Genomic DNA, 21,627 nt, shown 5'->3' with positions numbered 1-21,627 from the left:
CATACAAACTAGTTGATACATGCATTGCTAGATGCAACAAATTTATGATAAACCATTGTCCTGGTGATACTCAACAACTGACAGATAAGTTAGTTATGGAATATGAGCCATGTCAAGATTTATGAATGAAACTGATAACTTGATAACTCTGTGAAAACAGTATAAAAAAGGCAAGGTAAGAATCAAACATAAGAGGAAATATACAACAGGGGACTAAAATAATTGTTTAGAATTGCTGTTATTTTACTTACAAGATCTGTTCTTTGCATGTGTACTTGGACTTGTGGATGTTTACTGCAGAAAAAGAAGGGGTAAGCCAAGTTCCACTCTTAAGTCTGCATTATTCAAAGTATTTACACAGTTTCTTATGCATTATCAAATGTATAATCTGCCCTTCAACCATGGATGGCTGATTGTATAGTGTAAATTCAAGAGTGTTGTTTGAACTATGTTTGGTAATACATCTTCCTTTTTACTTCAAACTTTATACATTTGTTCTGCAGTGGAAAATAATAAAAGCCATAATACCTATTTTTAGTCATTTTTCAATGTGAATAATTGTAATGCAGTGCTCATCAGTTTACAACACTCTTTAAAGTCTACCTCCCCTAATTACTGTAGTGAGAATTTCACTGACCCTATTGCAATTAATAATTGAAAAGAGAAATACCGTACAATTTTCAAGTATTTTTTTCTTATTGTAAACCTATTTTGCCTCAGTTTTGTTTTAACTCTCTGTTAATTTTGCTGAGTTAGGAGATAGTTTTATAAATCAAATGTTTCATTCTTCAGTGAAAGTGGTGGCATAGTAAGAATTGGTGTAGAACATTTTGACTCTAAATTGATGCCTTCTGTGCGTGTCTCTGTTGAACATCACCTATTCAGACCACTCTATTTCCAATATTTCTATTGATTTGATCTTCAGAACCAAAGGGTGTGACATTTTTCACTAAAGTAGATTGTAAAGTTATGGAGCTTTTCAATTTAGAGGTGTGACTTGTGAATAGCAGTATGTAGTAACAACTGAATAACAAGCTGCCCCAGTCAATCCTTCTCTTGGGAATTTCTCGTTAAACTTATTAGAAGTCTTTATTTCGCTGATCTCCACTGCTTTAAATAAATATTTTCTTTATCGGCCTCTTAGACAGCATGTAGTCATTTCTCATTTTTGCAGGAAACTACATTTCCCTCCAATAAAAATTGCCCTGAAGCTAAGCATATGGTTATAATGAAGAATAATATTATTTTTTAGAATTAATACTGTCATGTAAAATTCAAGTCTTAATCCTAAGTCTGAAAAAGTGCTCTCTTATTACAGCATTAATAATTTACTGATATGAAAAATGGAAAAAAATAGTAGAATGACTGTTTGCAAAATGTAATTGTTTCCAAGCAGTAATAAAATTAATGATTTAATACTTTAGTGTTGAACTTGTACAACAAATGCTTTCCCTACAGCCCAAATGAAGGCTATTTCTAGTATTTAAATATTTTGTGCCAATTTTACTAGAATAAATGATGTTTTCAAGCTCTGCAGATGTTCAGAATGTAACCTCAAAATACCAAAACTAAATGTAAAATGTTGCTTATTAACCTTTTCAAAGCAAAATAAAATATATCCAACTAGAGGTGAAAAACTTCCCAGATTCAGTTTCAGTGTCTGCAGCTATTTTGACTATCTGAACTTGGAAAATTCCACATAAGACCACAGCCTCCTGTTTTTCAAATTCTTCATAATGCAAAAGTCTTTAAACAGATTACTTTGTTTTTTTTTTTTTTTTTAATTTGTTACTATGCTATTTTGTGTTTTCATCTGGTAATGAGCTGTGCTTTCTCCTTTCCTGAGTTAGTGATCACACTTGACCTAAAATTATTCATGTCATTACTATAGAAGACTTTTTCTTATGTTTTTCAGAGAAAAAAAGGAGTGCATGTTAACATGCCTTTTCCATGTACAAGTATTTCATTCTCTGAATTGTGTTCTGAGGAACATTAAATCCAGGTGCGTTTCCTGTATATCACCTGTATGAACTGGCTGCAGGCAGTTGCAAAATCAGCCTAAATATAATGTGGCAGGGGGTGCTGGATTTATTCAGCTAAATGGGGCAAAAATAAATCCAACATAGAATCTGCTCTTTTTATATGAACTTTTCCCTGAGCTGAAGGCCTTGCTGTTTGTTCTGTGTATTGTCTCCAGCTGTTCCTGCAGCAGTTTTTTTGGTTCTGAAACAGGCTTGACAGGAGGAAGAGCAGAGCCATATTCTGGGGACAAACTGAATCTAAGAACTGCCTTCCTGTGTTCTTTGGGGATAACTTAAAATTATACATCTTTGAGACAAATCACTAAAAACAAATATTAAATTCCTGTGGATTGATCATCATGACATTCTGCAATGTGCTATCAGTTAAAATATATAATACAACACTTTTTAACAGTTAAAACAGTCCCAGAAGTAGCTAATAACCAAAATTATTTAAAATAAATAAAATTCAGAAAGTGGTTGCAGAATAAAAAAGGTGGCTGCAGCATTCCAGAGCTTGAAGATATCCTGAGGGGCCTATGGCATAGAAGCAGAATTTTAAATGGTTTGAAATTTTAGACAGTTGAATTTTGTTTCACGTAGTTAAGAGCTCATTTCAGTCATAAACACTGCAATCCCTACTGAAGAGAGACATATTTTCCCACTCTCCGTAGTTATGTAAAATGTAGGGCAAGCACTACCCAACTGCATAGATTTTAGTTCCATTTCCAAATCAGATCTGCTATTTTGTGCAGGAACAGCTGAAGCTGGATATCTAAATATATCAATTACAGTGTCTAGAAGAACACGAGCAGGCACTACGTAATTCCTTCCAAGGTACAAAATGCAAGAAGCTGCTAAGAAAATTGTACTAACCCTTGCTGCCTCTCAGAGTGGGAATTGATAGAAACCAGCTGGCTCACTCCTGCCTTTAAAACACTACTAGACGTATATTTATATGTATGGCCACTCAAGTTGTTCTGGTTTGCTGCTGACAAATAATTTAGATTTAGTTGAACTTTCAAAATCTATATAAGACCAGAGACTAAATTATAAACTAATAGAAGGGGGACATTAAAAACCCCTTAAAATCCAAACCAATCTAATAACTAATTCAATTCTGATAAATAAATTAGGATTTTGTCGCAGATGTTTCTTCTGTCTTAGTAGATGGATCAAAATGTGTGTCAATTATCCTACCATTGTTGCTTTTTTCAAATAGCTTAGGTCATTCCTTGTCTTAATTTAGCCTAAAGTAATTAATTTCCTTCTAATTACACCCTGTTTTTACCAGTCAAAAATTTAAGCCTGACCGGAAGCCCGACTTTAAGGTAATCAGTAGAATATTTGCCATTATACACAGGCAGCACTTTGAAACCTCTCTGTTTACATGACTAGATATTTGTAAATGCGTAATTGTTATCCACTTGTTATCCTTAGTTCTTACCTAGCTTTACAATCTATACCAAAACTGAGAGAAACAGCAGCATCAGCACCAGCAGAGAAAATTGTTCCTCTGCTACAGGACCAATTGCTGTTACCAGAGCAAATATACTGTAGGTGCTGCAGCCAAACTTCTCTTTTATTCTGTATTTATTTATGCGTCATTTTAATCTGCCTTTTAAAATTCAGCTCAATTGACCAGTTGGAAAATCTGGACTTCTTTTCAGTTTTAACTGTAAATGCCAGGATGTAGAGTAATCATCTTGAATCTGGTGATATAAGTATTCATGTACACTCTTATTTTTGGCCATGTGCATAATATCAGGAAGTCAGTGAGAAAACTATTTCAACTAGAATAATTCATTTTCTATTTTCTATAATCCACGGCCTTTCTGTGCTTTGCTTTATTTGCATTAAATAGGAGTAGTGACCTCACTTTACAGTGACAGTGACTTGTATCCTGAAAGTAGAAATCAGAGCTCTAGTACTCACATTCCAGTGTGTTGAGAATAGTATCATGTTATATTATGAAAAGAAATTATCAGTCATAGCTAATGTAAAAAAATGGCAAAAGAAATAAGTACTGAACAATTAATAGTGCATAGGATTAGCCAAATTATATATTTCTTTAAATGTTTTAATTAACTTTAACACATTTTTAGTATATTGTTGGTTGTACACAAGTTTCCCATTGCTTTTGTTTTGACTTTTATATCCCCATGTGTGAATCAGCACAGTTATATTTATTTTAATTAAGTTATCAGTTTATATTTACTAAAGATATATAGAGGGAACATAAAAAAGGGTAACTATGAAGTTAGAAAGCTGCCTAGTTTTCTTACCCAGTGTTCCTTTGCATTATCACTAAGAACCCCACATAAAATATTCTCAATTAACCAGAGCATGTAAAATATGGTAGAAACCACTTCACTTCCTTTACCTTTACCTTTACCTTTACCTTTACCTTTACCTTTACCTTTACCTTTACCTTTACCTTTACCTTTACCTCTACCTTTACCTCTACCTCTTTACTTTTTCTTTTAAGTAAGGAAAGTTTCTTGTGGCCCTGAGCTGCCTTAGGAAGGATGTGAGCTCTCCTGTGCCTGTAAACTGCAGTACTTCATTTTCTCGGCTCTCAAAGCACATGGGTACTGCTGTATCACTATGCAGTGACTGTTTGTAATAAAGATATCTGTGACCAGTCTGTAAAGGATTTAATAGCTTAATTTCGGATCCATTCTGGCATCCATATTGTTATATTGGTAAAATTTCAAATTTCCATCTCTGATGGTCATCAGCCAACCTGTTTGATAGACAACAGTGCAGTGTATTGGCATAAGTGTAAAGACATAATTTTCTCTTGATGTTGAAACAAATGGCATATTTCATACCATTCAAGCATTAGAGAACAGCTTCAGTCAGGGGCCTTTGAGAATGTTCCACTTTTCAATTTCTTCTGCTACAGTTTGTTCTTATATGTGGTGGTACCACGAAAGTTTGATGAGCTCCACAGAAGTAACCTGTAGCAGAGTATATGGACCCCTTTAAAATCTGGAAAACAGCTGGTCTGTGAGTTGTAGATACTTGAAAACATGCATTTCAGTAATGGGCTTGAACAAGGACCTTGTTTGAAAAGGGAAGAATAAAATGTTTGTTTTAAGGAAGCAGAGTAAAATGAACTTCTTCCATAGGTATATAAACTTAGATGACTCCAGAATTGGTAGTGGGGTTTTAATATAAGAGTCTGGACTGGGTAGCAGATGCTGCATGGGCAAATAAAGGGTTTGCAGCTCTTACATTTTTATTTTGTGGTGGATTTGCATTAAGCTTGCATAATTCTGTGATTGGCAGACTCAGTTTGACAGCCTTTTTTTAGTCTGCATTGTATTTATGATAATTTCTACTCCTTATGGTACTATTCTCTCCTAGTGCTTGCAACATAAAAGAATAGTGACTCCATAACATTGAACTTTTTGAACTGCCTTGAAGAGTGTACAGTTAAAAGAGCACAGGGCGGCTGTGCCTGTAGTGGTATGTTCTAAAATATATAAAGAAAACCTGTTCTTAGTAAAGGATTTGCTATGCTTTTTGCTCTGACTGAAACAATTGTGGCTATTCCAAGCACTTAAAGTGGTGAAGAAACCTTTTCTTTCTTTGCATAAAATATCTGTGACTTCAGCTGTATTGCAGCAAAGAGCTGGGGAAATACTACCAAAATTTACTGAGACGATGATTGTTTTTTACCACACAAAATGGAACAAAGTAATTTTGCTGTTCTTAACTTTGTCTTTTTGTGCCACCTTAATTCCCCCATGAGTATCAATATATTCTTGATTCATATGTAAATGCAAATGTTCTATGGTGGGAAAAAATCTCACAAAATGAGATTATACTTATGTATTCACTATAAACGATACTATCAGTTTTTAGTCAGTATAGAAATGTGAATCTGTGCTTTTAATATAGGTCAGAAAAGCCTAGAATAAACTTTCAGTTATATCTCTCATATGTAAATATAAATTTGCACATATATTTGAAAAGTGACAGCTAACTATTTTTTGAGTATCCTAAATTGGGTATATTCTGATGTACTGTGCTTTTCAGACCATATCTTAAGTAGAATAAATAGTGATAGCATTACTCCTACATAGATATTGGTAAGATAGAGAAGTCATTCTGACTTGAAAGTCAGGAAGAGATTAATAGTGGAACAGGAATTTCATTTTTCTTTATGCCCAGTATTTATTACCAATGTTATGAAACGGTATCTTAAAGTAAAAGCACATGGATTTGCAGAAGCAATAGTTATTATTTGCCATATTTTAAAATAAACTCTTCAGCCATGGATAGGCATCGGTAACAAAACTTTTACTGATTTCAGTAGAGTCAGACTTTTACAAATGGCATGTATTTGTCTCTTTCCTAATATGGGTCTTTCAACTCTTGAGCAAAATTTTCCTAATGAATCACAGGGTTAGATAGCTTTTCCACTAGTCAGTAACTTAACTCCTCCACAGCTGTGCAATATTCTTTACTTTCAACAGCAGCTATTTAGACCATCAGTGATAATTTTCCATAGTTCATCCCTAAGTCATTATGAATAGAAAAGCCATATTTTGATTTTTTGTTGGAAAGAGATAATTCTGTACTTCTTGGCAATTACTTAGTCATGCTGATTACATCTCTATGTTGCTGAGAATTTATTTCAATCAAATACCATGCACACAGAGATGGAATTGTTTTTTTCACATAGAAATCGATGTTAATGAAACAAATATGGCACAGTCTGACAGGGCTCAAATCCAACTTTTTTGTACAGTACCACCTGTGATGTAGATTGTGGCACATGTGATTACAAGAGATGATGTATATAGAATTCTTTAGGAATCCACTGGCAGAGGTTAGTTTGGGATGCAGCTGCCAGATAGCGCTTAAGAGGCAAACAAAGAAAGAAACCATCCCGCTGTGACGGGTCTGGTGTTGGAGAGTAAACTCGGGAAATGAGCACTGTAACAAACAATTCTCCTTGCTAAGCTCAGTTCAGCTGAAAACACCCAGAACTGCATTGTTGAAGTATGAACAAGACAACATAAAAAATTGTGATCCTAAATCCTCAATATTTACAGTGTTGTATATATACAGACAGAAATATTCTTCATTTTTCTAAATCAACTTAAAAGAGATGACCACCTTTGGAATCTGGGTAGTCTATTGGGGAAATAGTTGTACAAAACTAATATCTATTCTATTTTCTCACATATGAATAAGGATACCCTAAATAAAATTATGTCACAGGCAGAAAACAGTAAACAGCAATGTGAAGAGGAAGAAAGGAGAAATATATTTTCATAACGGCAGTCATGATTTTAATTGAGCCCTAGCAGAGGAAAAATGTCTTATGTATACAAGATTATCAGTCACAAGTGATTAGGACAAAGTCAGAAAACATGGCTTCTGTTAATTTTGTCTCACACAGTTGCATAACAGTGGCAACTTGCACATTTTGTAGATACCACCTAAAGTGATTTATAAATGTAAGCACCATATATATGCTGTGGGGTTTAGGCTTAAGTATTGCCCTTTTTTAAGGTAGCTTGAAGTGTCCCTTGAGTAGTTGTCAGCCCTTTTCGAGAACTGTCTCTGGGCTGTCTACAGATCCTATGTGAAAAGGACAGTGTACAGATACCTACTTGTGTTTATGGAATATTTGTTATCTAAGAAGAAAAAGTCCTGTTTTGACAAACAGAGAAGTGTATTCCATTTCAAATGTTGAACAGTTCTGAAAAATTCTTCAATAATTTCTCACTATAATTATGAGAAATATATCACTAGATCATTTTCTGCTTAAATGATACAGCCATTGTTGCTCATTTGTTTCTCTTAAATAATCTGCCTGGATCAGAGTTAGACTGTTCATCACCAAACTAAATTAGCGGGGTTTGCCTTGCATGTTATGAATAATTTGAAAATTCTCCTTTTGGTCTAACAATAATTTTATGGTTTTGCTTCCAATGTTTCCTATGGATGAAAGTGCAATTTCAGAAGTTTTAATTAGAATGTGTCCTAGACAAATATGACTAAATTAGACGAATTCAAATTCAAAACACTGGATTACTTAGCTAAAAAATCAACAGAGCATGATTTCTGTGAAATATGTGGTAATAGTTTCCTAGAAGGATGTGGTAATTTTTTTTCTTTAATTTTGTTGCATGATAGTTTTCTTCAGTAGTATAGACTGAATTTCCCAAGTCACATAAGGGTGCAATCAGAAATGAAGGCATGCGAAGTAATTTTAGTTTGAGACTTGGTAAAGAAGGCTGGGAGCCAATTTGTTAATATAAACATTCTGATTGAAATTGGTGTATAATAATCTAAAAGCTTGTTTTATTAATAGCTGTGTTATTTTCATTGCTCAATTTAAAAGGCATTTAAAGGGATGACTGTAAGTGGCCTAGGACTCTTGCCATTTACTTTTGAACAGACTCTCCTAAGGCTACTCTCAAAATTCATGTAACATTTGATTTCTTTTGAACTACTAAATATATACTATGAAGTCCAACACAAATTCACCCAAATATGTTGCACTGTTAGTAAGGTAGAAGAACATGCCAGACTGTCTTTCACAGCCTCAATAAGAAAGCTTTTCTGGCTGCTGAAGCAGATGCTCAGAGAGAATGCTCAGCTCTGTGAAACAGAGCTGATGGGGTGGCAGGATGCAAAACAATAAGAGACTCAAAGTACCTCTGTATCTGATTGCATACTAATGAGAGGAAGGAAGGCAGAGTCAGGCACTTGTAGCTGGCCAGCAGTTAGGAGAGGAGGATTCCTTACAGGGAAGAGGTTCTCCATCCATTTCCTGCTGGGATTTTTGCCACAGTTCTTATGTCGTCCTTTACCTAGTGTGGTAGGTGGTATTTCATTTCCTGAATGGATGAATTGTCTTTTTGAAATTATAATTTGGGCATAAATATGTTTTTTTTCTTTTATTTTTCTGACTGGTTTGCAGTCATTTAGAATGCTCTAAAGAACTTGCTTGCCCTGCGAATTATGTACCTTTTAATTTGGTTTTGGTTTTCAGTCTTTGTTGGAAATACTGAGCAGAATCTCCACACTCAGTGAAAAACATAAGAAGTTTGGTTAGAAGTGTGGAGCTTATTGAAATGGGAAGAATGGCTTTTTGTCACCAGTTAGTTTGAAAGTACTTGTATACAATTTCAGTTTTGATTAGTAGCAATGTTTGTCGGTGGAGTGCTGTGTGAGTTCTGTCACATTTGCAGTTCAGATGTGGTCAGAGAAGTACATGGCAGAGAACTCTTTTTGTGCTATGTTCTGGTATTGCTAAGATGGTGTTGAACTAATGCAGGCACTCTTGCTTTGTGGGGAATTCAGCTGGGATGAATCTCACTTAGCACAGGTATTTGTCCCTGTCCATATGCAAAGGTACTATTACAATTTTTTGCTGTAGCATTGGGAAGCAACATGGCTGTGATGACTTCAGGACTTCTCAGGTGCAGTTTTCCCACAAGCAAACATAAAGGGCTGCTGCTGAGGGAGTTTTTGTGCTGCCTTTCTCAAAGTGTAAATCTCTCATGTTGTAAGGCAGCTCTATCAAGCAAGTTCCATTATTTGAATCACCCTGTGCTGGATTTACATAGCTGGTTCCCTAAATCCTTGTAAAGTGTCACCAATAAGCACTCAAAAACTGCTTGGACTTCCATGTGTCATCTTGCACACTATGTGCGGTCCCCAAGCTGCCTGGGCTATTCCAAAGGAAATAAATTAGCTTGGTGGAGTTAAAGTTGCTTTTGAAAGCTGGTGAAAGTTGCAGTTTCCTATTGTGTTAGTACTGACTGCACTCTCCAGGATTCAGTTATCCTTTCTGGTTTACTTCAGAGTTTCTGTCAGGAACTACAGCTCTTGTTTTCACAAGGACCTACACAAACACTGGATGGAATCACTCCACTGTTTTCTGCCTTCTTCCCTTGACTAGATCAGCATTCTCTCCCAAATCCATCTGCCTAGTGACTAGCTAGAGAGCCTGAACATTGCCACCCTTAGAGTTTGTGTAGACCACTCAAAGGGCAAGTCTATCATCACCATATAATTTTGTGAATGTGTTATACAAGAAGCCAGCAAGCTCCTGCAGTGAGCATTTCCACACACCTGGCACGTAAACCTCCACATTTGCCACTGCATTCCAGCTGTGCACACAAACAGCCACTGAACAACAGCTCAGTTCACCTGAGCAGCTCAGGGACTGCAGCACAGATTCACATACAACCTTTTCCAAATTTGATGTTGATTGTGGTTATTTTTCCCCTCTAATATTTTTTCAGCTCTAGATAATATTTATATTCATCTAAAAGAATTTCTGTGTTTAACAGTCATGAAGTTATCTTTTTTGTTGTTTTTTACTGTAAACATTTACTTTGGATTCAAATTCCATGTGACATTTAAAGGTCATAATAAAACATATAAAATTAGCAAGGTTATTAAGGAAAATATGCTTCTTTTAAACAGTTGGGGCTATTTTTTTCTGCTTTGAAATACAATACCTTCTAGTTAGACAAATATTAAAAACCCAAGGTACCAAAATAGCCAAGTACAAGTCTGATCACCTTCTTTTTATAGTCTATAGCACCTCCCAGTGTCTGGTGACACATTTAAAAGGAAGCAAGCCAGCTTACCAAAAATGGAAGTACTAACACTAAGAAACACCTTAAAAAAAAAAAATCCCCTACGCTATGAGGGTAGTCAAAACGTGTCATCATTGAAGAGATGGATATGAGTGGTGTGTGTTGATACCTGTTGAAGTCACTGTGTTTATCAATGCCATGGAATGGTCATGTTTGCTGTTTCCATTTATAGTTTTGGGTTAATCTATCCATATTCTGACTGGGCTTAATTTTGAAAAACTGTATGCAGAAGGAAGATTTCAATGTTTTGAACAGTGTATCTAGACCCTTTAATAACTTCATGCTGGGTTTGTTCTTTGTTTTAAATAATAGTCAAAGGAGCCTATTGATTGCATTGGTAAAGTTTTTGCTTCTTTGGTGTGTTTTCATGAAGTTATGGGCCACATCTTGAATATCCACTTCTAACTTTTCAACGCCAATTGTTACAATAAATTTTTTCCATTTGAATAAATGATGTCATGTGTTATGAAAGTCCTAAAGTGTGACAATTCAGTGCTATAATTGTTAACCTCTATTATGTTACTGCCATAAAATATTTAATTATTAACTTCTTATTAATAATGTTTCTAAATTTCATATACCAGAAGGCTAACTTGATCTTTCTTTCATATCCAGATTTAAAAATAATGTCAAAGGTCAAACAAGACAATTGAAATACGGTTGCCAAATATAGTCATAGACAGTCAATTATGCAACAAAGGCAGTGTGCCACCCATGAAGAGTAACAGCCTACATTTGCCTAAACTTACTCTGTTTTGATGAGAAATGTGTTCCAAAATATACTACTAGTTGATAGATCTTGTAGTGTGGAACAGTGTATCATATGGTTTAGGATGCCTTGTCTTCCTAAGCTTTAAGAAGAATGGGAAGGAAAGCCAACTCTGTTGTGTATTCCAGGATCCTGGAAATCTGAAACAATCACTTTCGCATACTCAAACAATACAGAAAGTTGGAAACTTTGAGGGGGATTATCTGGATTTAGGCTTTGTTTTGCAAGACTGACTGTATAAGGAATTAAATTTTATACCAAATTCTATTTGCCTATATGGAGATTGCTTCTTTAAGATTCATCTGAGCTCTGTGTTTTTCTGACTTCAGGACTTCTAGTTCATTTTCTATTAGTCAATTATATTGTATTAACAAATTATTTAATGCGTATAATATTAACACACAATTTTTTGTGGCTTGGAAGTTTTTCACTAATACTTTTTAAAGGTCTTTACAAGTAGGTGAATATTTCTTTTTTTGTAGAGGCAGAGAGAGTTTGAAGAATCTTCCCAAAGTCTGTAAGCAAATTGCTTAGAAGTTTGAATTAGCCTCAAGTCTCTTGAGTGTCAGGTCAGGACCACTTCAGCACATTTTCTTCAGGATGGAGCAATAACATACTTAATGATACAACACTGATTTTTTTTAAGATTCAGAAATTGTAAACAATGTTGGGGAGAAAGCTGTAGGGGAAAATGAGATGTAGTTTATATGTATCCTGTAACTGCTTTTGCAGTTGGCTGCTAAATTGTTCAATAAAATGCACTATTTCTCATTTCTGATAAATTTCAGCATTGAGAGATACAGAAAAACTGCCAAGTCACAGCTGAACTACGAGGGTGTATCAAGGTTGAAGGAATCAGTAGGGGCAATGTGTATAGACTCAGATTTTTTCCCTGCTCACACTGATGTTAGCTCAGTTTTGAAGCTCCCCCAGGCAGGCAGTGTTGGTGTATGTTAACTTGAGGAGCGGCTGCCTGGGCCTGAGGCCAGAGGTTTGAGTTTTCCCCCACAGAGCTTATGCAATCACTTTTGTTCATGAGAGTGAGAAGAAAGTGAGTGTAAACTGCTACCGTCTGGCTTTACACATATTTTTCTACTGGGAAATGCCTAAGAATAGACAGGTGATGAAGACTGAGGAAGTAAATTCAGACGTCATAATCAGTTTTGTGTTCTGTGGCACCCCTTTTATACTATGCCAGTTGAACAATGATCTGGATGTTGATAGGTGAGACCGAAGAAGTTTGCTGCAAGCATTCAAGGCTTCACACCCTGCTTTCTTCTCACCTCCCCAAAGGCTACACTCACCAAAAAACTCAATAGAAGCTGTAACACAGACAGGTATAACTCAGCTGCTTCTGTTATCTGCATCTTTGCTAAAACCCATCTTCATCAGCAGTTAAACGTGAAAACCAGGGATTTGTGATAAGTTATAGGCTGAGGGATAGGCACAGATCTCTCTGCTGGCTGTCACTTGAGGGTACCCCCAGTTCCAGACAAAGAACTGGAGAGGCAGCAGGGGGATCTGGTATATTAGGTTTGATTAGTTACTGTGGGAGAGAAAGTCATCCTTGGTGCTGTGGGTTAGGTTTTGAGAGGATATGCCTATATTTCCATTTGAATTAAATCCTTTTGTTCTAATTGGAAAGATTAGCAGATTACTAATGTGAAGAAAAACCACTTCCATGTTAGTGAAGGTTTGTGTTCTTCTGGCACCAAAGTGTTGGTTGAACCACAACCTCTTGAAAAACCAAGAATGCAGTTGCAGAGACAGACTTTCTGTTTGTCTGGAACATGTATAATCCTTAACTGCATCTAGTCCATCAATATCTGTCTTGAAATACCTGATTTTCAGGAGCTGAATCTTCTTGGCTCATCTATGTAATATGTATTTAAGCAACAGAAACAAAATTTATACAGTAATACAGCATACCTACATTTGTTTTATGCTAAGAAGCATCTATAAAATGCTAGTGGAAGTAATTCTTATTTCTAAGTAAGCTAGAATATTTAACCACTAAGATGTGTATAAAGTGTATTTTGTCATCAGTTAGGGTTTACATTTGGAGCAAAACTGAGTCGAAGTTCATTTAATATTACTGAAAACTTTGACTTGTTGGATTCTGGTCAAAATAAAAGTAGTTTTCCAAAATAACATTGTAATCAAGATTTCAGCCATTTTATGTAGGGATCTCACTAGCCTACTTTCTCTACTTTTACTCTGGTTGGCTTTACCCACTGAAAAAAAAAAAAAGAGGAAATGGGCACTTTCTGGGTTTAGAGCACACATGGAATATGATAGGATCAGACATGTTAGGATTCAGGTTCCGGGAAGGCTTTTCTAGTAACTAAGAGACCCTTTGAAGTCTTTAAAATGAGATTCCAAAGGCAACAGAGCATGGAAAGTCCTAAAGCATCATCCAGTCATAGTCAAAAATCCTCTTGGATAGAGTCAAAACAAACTCTGATTTTTGCTGCCTTTTTTTCTGAACAAAATTAACTAAATCTGGCAAAATTCTGAAATGCAAACTGAAATGAAGGCAGGAGTAAACAGTGATAAGGAGTGATTTATTTTTCTATCAAAGATTAAGAGTTATCAAATTGCCTTGTTATCTCCAGGATTTGTTCAGTCAATCTCACATTTTACAATCATGAATTCAAAAAGCGTGTTTTGTGTGCACAGTTAGATTATTTTCCTTGAACAAGAGTCAGAATTTATTTTTTGTTTAAAAGGCTTTGGCAAGTTTTAGTAAGTTTTTGTAAAAGAGAAAATTTTTTTATGAATAATGACAGATTTTTCTGGGTGACCTAACCTCTTGGCTTCTGTCTAATTCTTGCTTTAGTTTTTCAGTGGATGACTCTCAGTTCTCCCTCTGCCATTTAGTTTTCAGATTGAAAGCAAAGCTGTCAGGTGCAAATTGATTTCCCCTACTTAGTGGAGATCACTGTCCTCTGATTTGATTAGTTCACTCTTGAGTTATCACCTTTATGTCCACCAGAAGGCTCTACTGCTTTCTGAAATGTGCACAGAACCATATTATTTGGGTACCTAACAAGGTCAGCACTGTTGTAAACAGGATTTGGCAATTTGCTTGCACTGAGACAGCACACACGTATTTCTATAACTAAGCAATTCTAATTTTTTTTAGAAATAAAAATCTGATAAATACAGATTATTTACAATTAGTGAGTGAAGATTTGGTTCAGTATTTAGTTCTGTTGTGAAATTTGAATCCACACACATTTAATACAGTGGCTGTTAACTGAAAACCTTAGAAATTTTAACACTTTCACTATTTGTGCTGTTACTTTCATAGTATATGTGTGTGTATATATATTTATTCTGTAATTAGAGAAGTCTGAAATACAAAGACCTTAATTCCTCACCATCTTGGCATTCTTATAGTTATAGTCCCAAGTGATGAGGGAACCTCTATGAATTTTGGCACTTGCCAAAGTTATGATGAAGTTATCCTTCTACAGACATTTCTCAGTGAGAAGATTGTTCTTCACAATATTCATGCTTCACACCTCATGGCCTGAAAACAAGTAGCTCACTTGAGCTACAAAACTGTCAGGACAGTTTCCTTCATTAAGCTAAATTATTATAGGTAAAAATATTATCTTTTTTCTTATTTTATTTTTGTAGCACAAATTAGCAAATTCAAAAGGGAAAGTAGTTTCTTTTATTTATTATGTAAGTGGAAAATTGGGATAAAATGAGAAGAAACCTCTTGGAGCAACACTTTTCATGTCCATTGATTAGTTTGACTACAGCAGTTCTGGCATTCCATCCTAAGAAATCATGGAACAAGAATATTTGAACACACAAAAGTACATCCTTTTCATCTGTATGATTTTAAAATTACACTTTTCAGAGAACCTGGATAAAAATAGACTGTTTAAACTTCTAATGTTATTTTTTTTTCCTTAGGGGAGGTGTACTAGTCCAGGTGGGCGTTATTTTTTCAGGGTTTTTTTTGTTGGTATTGCTTTTTGCCCCCTCATATAATTTTCTTTATGGTTATTGATTTTGGTAGAGAGCCATAGGCACATCTTCAGAAAGGCTGTTTACATCTTCTGTTGAACAAAGGGTATAACAAAAAGTGTTCCCATAATATTGCTGCGGTACTAAGTTCTTTAGTTTCTGAGAAAATCCAGATTATCAGTGCTCACATTTTTCTAGTCCTCTTTGTCTATATTTGCCTATCTACGTGTGCAACAAAAGCATTTGGGTGTTATTCCTTAAGATACAATAGATAAATTAAACTTAAGATGGTGGGAGCATCCTATGTGCTTCTGGCAATTTAAAGACTGTTCATCACAGTGCACATCAGTTAGCAGATAACCATTACAATTTCATGGTTTTTCTCATCATACTCATTACATTTACCAGAAAAAGGATTGGGTTTTTTTTTCCACTATAATGTAAACATAAGGGTTTAGTGACTCAAGTTTGCCTTTCTGTAATTCATAATAGCTAGTTACCATGACTGAATTAACTTGAAGTGTTCAGGAAACTGCAAGAGACTACATCATTGGCACAAGGGGATGTGGTGTTCTCTGATGGGCTCCCTACAGAATGTTTAAAGGTGTCGTTAATGTGCTTAAGCAGAATGGGATCCGTCAGAGAACTGAGAACCTTTGCTTGAATTTGGAATAATGCTAAATTGCTAACAAAGTCTTACTTAAGAATTATGGAGCTAAAAAAGCAACTCTGTATAATAAATTACTTAGCTCTAGATGCTGTCATAATGTGATTGTAAATAATAACAGGAAAAAATTGGATACTGTGAATATTCACTTATCTGCATTCATTCAGAAGACTCAGTTTCAACAGTCAGTAACATTTTTTCCATTTATGGTTTTTTATGGGAACAACATTTCACTTCAAAACTATTCCTATGGATCTCTATTGTAGCAATGCCCTCCTGAAACTCAAAGGGAGTCTTCTTGAATATGGACCAAATAATTTAGTTGGCTGCTGGCCATATGTTGTCTTTCAGAGGAATATGGTTATTCACTATGTAATAGTGTAAGAAGAAAGGAGACATATGGAAACAAATTTTAAAAGAAACAGTGACATTAGTTAATGCAGTTTTAGCCACACAAGTTGCCAAGCACTTAATGTAGTCATGAAGAAAAGAAATAAATGATGAAGCCCACTAGGCAGGCGCGTAGCACACCAAAGTGCTGCTCTGGTAAAAAACAAGCACTCAGTTTCAGCTGAAGGCTGACACACACTAACAGTTCTTGAAGTTTGATTTATGGATTTCTTTTGCTGTTACTATTATAAAAAGCCTACTATTATATACAACAAATTAAATCATTTTTAACAGCATCTTGGAAATATATTTGTCCTTTTATTTGTCTCTAAGCACTAGACCAGCATGTCCTTGGTCTCTTTTTGTTATAATTTTGTTTTGAAGTATGTAGTATAATCCTATGTATTTTCCTGTTGCATCTTAATAAAGTAATGCCTTTTCAAGCAGATGAATAAACAATACATTTGTAATAACACAAAAGACAAAGTGGCAAAAATAGTGACTGTAAAAATTGATGTCTTCAAATATTAATCAAAGATTATATAGGTATTTATGTGGAAAATCTATATTAGTACAACAATTCTTTTTCCAATTCAGAATTTGTATTTGATACAGCTTCATAAAATATTGTATGTCCATTCTCTCTAGATGAGTCATGGTTTTAGAAGAATGGGGGGAGAATATTTTTTAAGCATCATGATCATTGTAATAATGAACTGCAGAAACTATAATAGATTTTGTTCCTGGCTTGGCAAACTATCTAAAAGATTTTGCAAGAGAGTTTACATAATTCTTTCCATTGAACTTTCTAGTATTTCTATGTTTTAATTGTTAACTCAAACACACCAAACTTTTAGGTAGTTTGTGCACTATATAAAAGTGGTTTAATGTTTCAGGAGTATTTTATGAGGAGAGTTGGTTGTTATACATTTTCGTACATATAACCTTAGTTCACTTGTTAAAATAGGCTCTCTGTTTGCTAATAGTTCCCAGCTGTAACTAATACATTAACAGATCTACAATGCAGTATTTAAAATGACGCATTTCAAATTCAATAGCAAATGTCCTGCTGTACGATTAATTGGAAAACTTGCTTTACACAATGGCCAGTACATGATACAAAACTCTTCTGGAATTATGATAAATCAATGGATAGGAAAAAATTATGTGTAAATTTCTAAAAACTTAGAAAAAGCAAAAATATTACTTACTGTAGTTGTTGTTTGCTTCTCTTGTCCCTTTCACTTTGCCTCGTTTATCAATCCTCATATACCACTGAGTTCGACAGAAAAGTCTTCTCACTCTTACATCCCCCCCTTCCATATAATCATAGCTTCTGGTATGTCGCTCAGGGCTGGAACAGTTCACATTTGTAGCCATTTGCTCTGGAGTCATGTCATTGCAAGCTAAAGATATAGTGCCCATTAGAAAGATAATGTAAAAGTATGATCTGTAGAGCAAAATTGGCAGGATCCATGTCAGTATCCATTTGTGCATTATAGTGCAGTGTTCTGGGTGTTCATGAACAACATAATGAAAATTAAATCTCAAGTAGACTGTTGCTCCTAGGTCACCGACCTGCCTTCTGTCTTTATGAGTTACAGATTCATTTAAGTGAGATTGCTCCCTCTTCTAGAATTCTGATCGTTATTCCTTAATAGTTAATGGCGAAATAGAAGAGCTTCTTAAATATCTCTTCAGTCAGAATATCCTTTAAAGACACAAGTTATAAAAACCTTTGTTGTTGTGACCGTCTTTACTACTTGAATTTGCTGCTTGCACTGAAAGTAAAAGATCTGTGAGAAAAGGTGCATGTGTAAGTCGTTATGCTCAATTGTTACAAACGTGCAAGGATACATTATGCTAATGAAAAGTACTACACAGAAATACAGAAATACATGACATGCAGAGCTCATTTTAAAAAATATGCTAATGCATATACGATAGATATATCTCATAAAACTTTTTACATAACCAGATATTTACACTGATTGTAAACACAGTTCTCTCTTCAGTTTTAAGTCCTTCCAAAAATCTCATATTGATTAATTTCAACTCTCATGCATGATAAAATTCTCCTGATTACATCATACATATATATTTACTATTAGCACAATCTATCATATAACTTTTCTCTAGTTTAGATTTCAAAACAGACCTCATGGCTTTAGTCCTGTGTTTTATTCCTACCCTTTTCAGATTATTAGTAGAAATAGTTTTCTTAATTATTTTTTTAGCATCTAGCATGCAGAAATAAAAATAAGTTACTAGCTATTAGAAACTGTTGAATAATCTTGTAAAGGACAAATAACTTACTTGTTCCTGTTGATAAGAGCTGGATACCCATGTACTCCATTTCTGTTGTCTCCTTTTTGCAACATGAGACACTCTACTGTAGCTACAAACTTTCTCAGCTCAGAAAGACTCCACCAGAATTATAATTGTTTCCATAAATCAACAGGCTGGAGAGATGTGTATGTGCTTACGCGTGCGCGTGCATGTGTGTGTTGAGCCTGTTCAGTCCTTTTCGATAAATACCTTTGCTGACCTCACTTGGAAGCAATTAGAATTTAACCAGTCAGCTGTCAGTTGAATGCACGAACAAAAGTAAAAGGAGACTTGCATTGTATCGTGTCCAGTGGTCATCAGAGGGAGCTATGTACATAGTTTATGGTTTAAATCTCCAAGAATATTCTTTCTAAAAATGTATATTTTGTGCTGCTTGGATAGAATTGTTTCACATGCTAGTTAGTGTTTCTGTGCTCTGGTTTAGGTCAGTATTCTCTGTCCTTAAAAAATTCCGCCTCCTCTCTTTTGTACTCACACGCTTATCTCAGTGTGCTTTCAAATCTCTTCTGCAGTCTGGTGGATTCATAGTCTGCTTAAGTGCCTTTCTGAAGGATATATGAGACATGGGTCTGTTACATACGGTGGAGAAGGGTGTGCTGTAGCCCTTAGAGATCATGAGGTATATTTTTATACCATGGATTTGAAAAGAGGGACCACTGCATTGAGGTTTTATTTGATCAGCCACTAGGTGAAAATGAGAAAGTATATTTGGATGTTTCGAAGTCTGACATTCAAACGCAACCTTTATCAGCTTGAAGGAAAAATTGCTACAAGGGAGCAGCCTTTCTTAGCATATGTGGTTAGTTCTGGAAACACGTAAAGGGAGAATGAATACTGGCAGCAATGTAAGAAAACCCTTAATACTGCACACCAAGCAATGGGCTTAAAATCTAGAGAATTAAAATAATGAGTGGATACACCTGGTTTTCTGCTTTTGTGTACCTGTTTCCCTCTCTGACACTGGCCTGCCCATGCTCCATTTCACCCTGAAATTCTGTTGAGTTTCTGTTGAGTGTATTTGTAAAACTCGTTGAAGCAACGTTTTCAGCAGCTCTTTATCCTTTTTAACTGCCCCACTGTTGATATGAGAACACCTCAGTCCCTTTAGTAAGCAATATCAACAAGGAAAGTTTGGAATTAATCCAGTTATTAAGAATATTTTACTTATGTTTAATAGTTTCTGCCTAATAATATAATGCTGTTTATGATTCCATGCTCTTATCCCATTCCCACTCCCTTTCTCCCTCTTAATTAAAAATTAAGTGAACTGCAGAAGCAGTTAAAAATCCCAGGGAGTACGTATGTGCCACCTTGTGGTGAGTGGGACATAAGTAAACAGGGTGTTCTACTGGACTGATCCAAAATTAACAAAAAGGCACACCAGGCAAACTTGTAGTACTCAGCCTTTCCTATACACAGAGAGAATGAGTAATTTCCTTCCTTAACATCAACAGCCTCCTTGTCAGCACCCACATGGATCAGTCCCATTTGTCACTTGCTTTGCATTCTTTTTTAACCATTTTCACACATAGTCCACAGTTGATAGATTTTTCTTCTTGTTATCTCCATTTCAGCATACTGGGCTGTTTTCTGTGTTCTGTAGCTCAGCCTCGTTTTCCTACTTTAGCAAAAGACTCAGTATATGCACTTTTCTGATATGAAAGATGTGTTGCTGAGGGCTTTCAAAGGCTGCCTACCTGCAGCTGATACATGAAGAAGTAGCTGTCGTTAGTTAACTCTTGTAAACTGTGATCACAGCTGTCTCCAGTTTGACTTCTGTCTTGTCAACCCATGCCACCGTTCTGACAAGGAGTGAGGACTGAAGTGACTTATCCCACTTGTGGCTTTTGCAGTGCGTTTGCTGGATTTATATCAGCATGTTCTCTGACCCATTCCACAGTCTGAATTCAGAATGATAGCAATGAAAAAAATTCGTGGTATTCAAAAGGCTTATCTCTTGTGTGTTATAAAGAAAGCAATCAAGGATAAAAGGTAATCTGTGTTTTACTCAGCAAAATAGGATGTAGGTAGAAATGTTTTTGTAAATATTCTAGGTCTTTTATGTTCAATAACAACCTGCACTTTCAGATCCATACTGGTTTTATTTTTTCTTTTTCCTTGCTAACTTATTGTCTCTGACAGTTAGTACCAGAAGAAAAAATACATACCTGAGGTTTCAATTCCAGAAAGCTGGAGCTATTAGTGGTCCAGGCATAAGTATGTATTTCTCTTGGCTCTGAAAAAATAAATCACTTGATGTAAGTGAGTTTTCTTAAGTGCTGCCTCACTTCAGATCTCTGGAAACTTTTGTAGTTAAGAATAAATGAGAAATGGCTTAGATAAGGCACTAGGTCCAATTTTAGTTGGTGAACAATGCAGTTACTCTTTAATTATTGCTGCTAACATTCATATCCTTGTATATTGTAATTATAGAATAGTATCTTTCCACCATGCTTTAGCTGCAGTCTTCCTTAATTACATATTTTATGTCTTGCTATGCAACAAGTCCAGTTCTGTATCTTTTAATGAAGGGATGTGCATGTGTACATCAGGCTTCTCTGCATGTGTTGCAAAGCCTCTGAATGGCCCAACATGCATCTGATAAATCAAGCATAACTAATTTCTCTCTCAAATTGAATTGCTTTAGGTTTAGAGAAGATTTAGCTTGACTGATGCTTGGTGCTCTATCTGTTTAACAAAATGCATGCCCAGATCTTTGGATTACAATCCCAAGCAACTCTTTAATAATATATAGGAATTTTCCACCTAAAATGCTTGTGATTTTCTGTTTCTTTGGTGAGGTGTTCA

General features: G+C 35.3%; 2 protein-coding genes across 4 annotated transcripts in view; one reads left to right on the top strand and one right to left on the bottom strand.

Moving 5' to 3' along the window:
• The window catches only part of FGF7 (fibroblast growth factor 7), a 28,110-nt gene extending 9,066 nt beyond the window's left edge, over window positions 1-19,044 (bottom strand). For 2 of the 3 annotated variants that reach the window (XM_072934140.1, XM_012577929.5), the window contains exon 1: window positions 17,682-18,228. In XM_072934140.1, the coding sequence (XP_072790241.1) occupies window positions 17,682-17,967 (286 nt within the window). In that variant the 5' untranslated portion in view covers window positions 17,968-18,228. Of the gene's footprint in view, window positions 1-17,681; window positions 18,229-18,786 lie in introns of those variants that run through there. The other variant, XM_072934141.1, reaches the window with a different exon arrangement.
• COPS2 (COP9 signalosome subunit 2) overlaps window positions 1-21,627 on the top strand; it is a 139,918-nt gene that overhangs the window by 18,133 nt on the left and 100,158 nt on the right. The window lies entirely within an intron of this gene.

The sequence above is a fragment of the Taeniopygia guttata genome, chromosome 10, assembly GCF_048771995.1.
Source record: "Taeniopygia guttata chromosome 10, bTaeGut7.mat, whole genome shotgun sequence".
Classification (NCBI taxonomy): domain Eukaryota; kingdom Metazoa; phylum Chordata; class Aves; order Passeriformes; family Estrildidae; genus Taeniopygia; species Taeniopygia guttata.
Note: the sequence above shows the minus strand (reverse complement) of the source record. Positions and strands in the feature narration are given on the sequence as shown.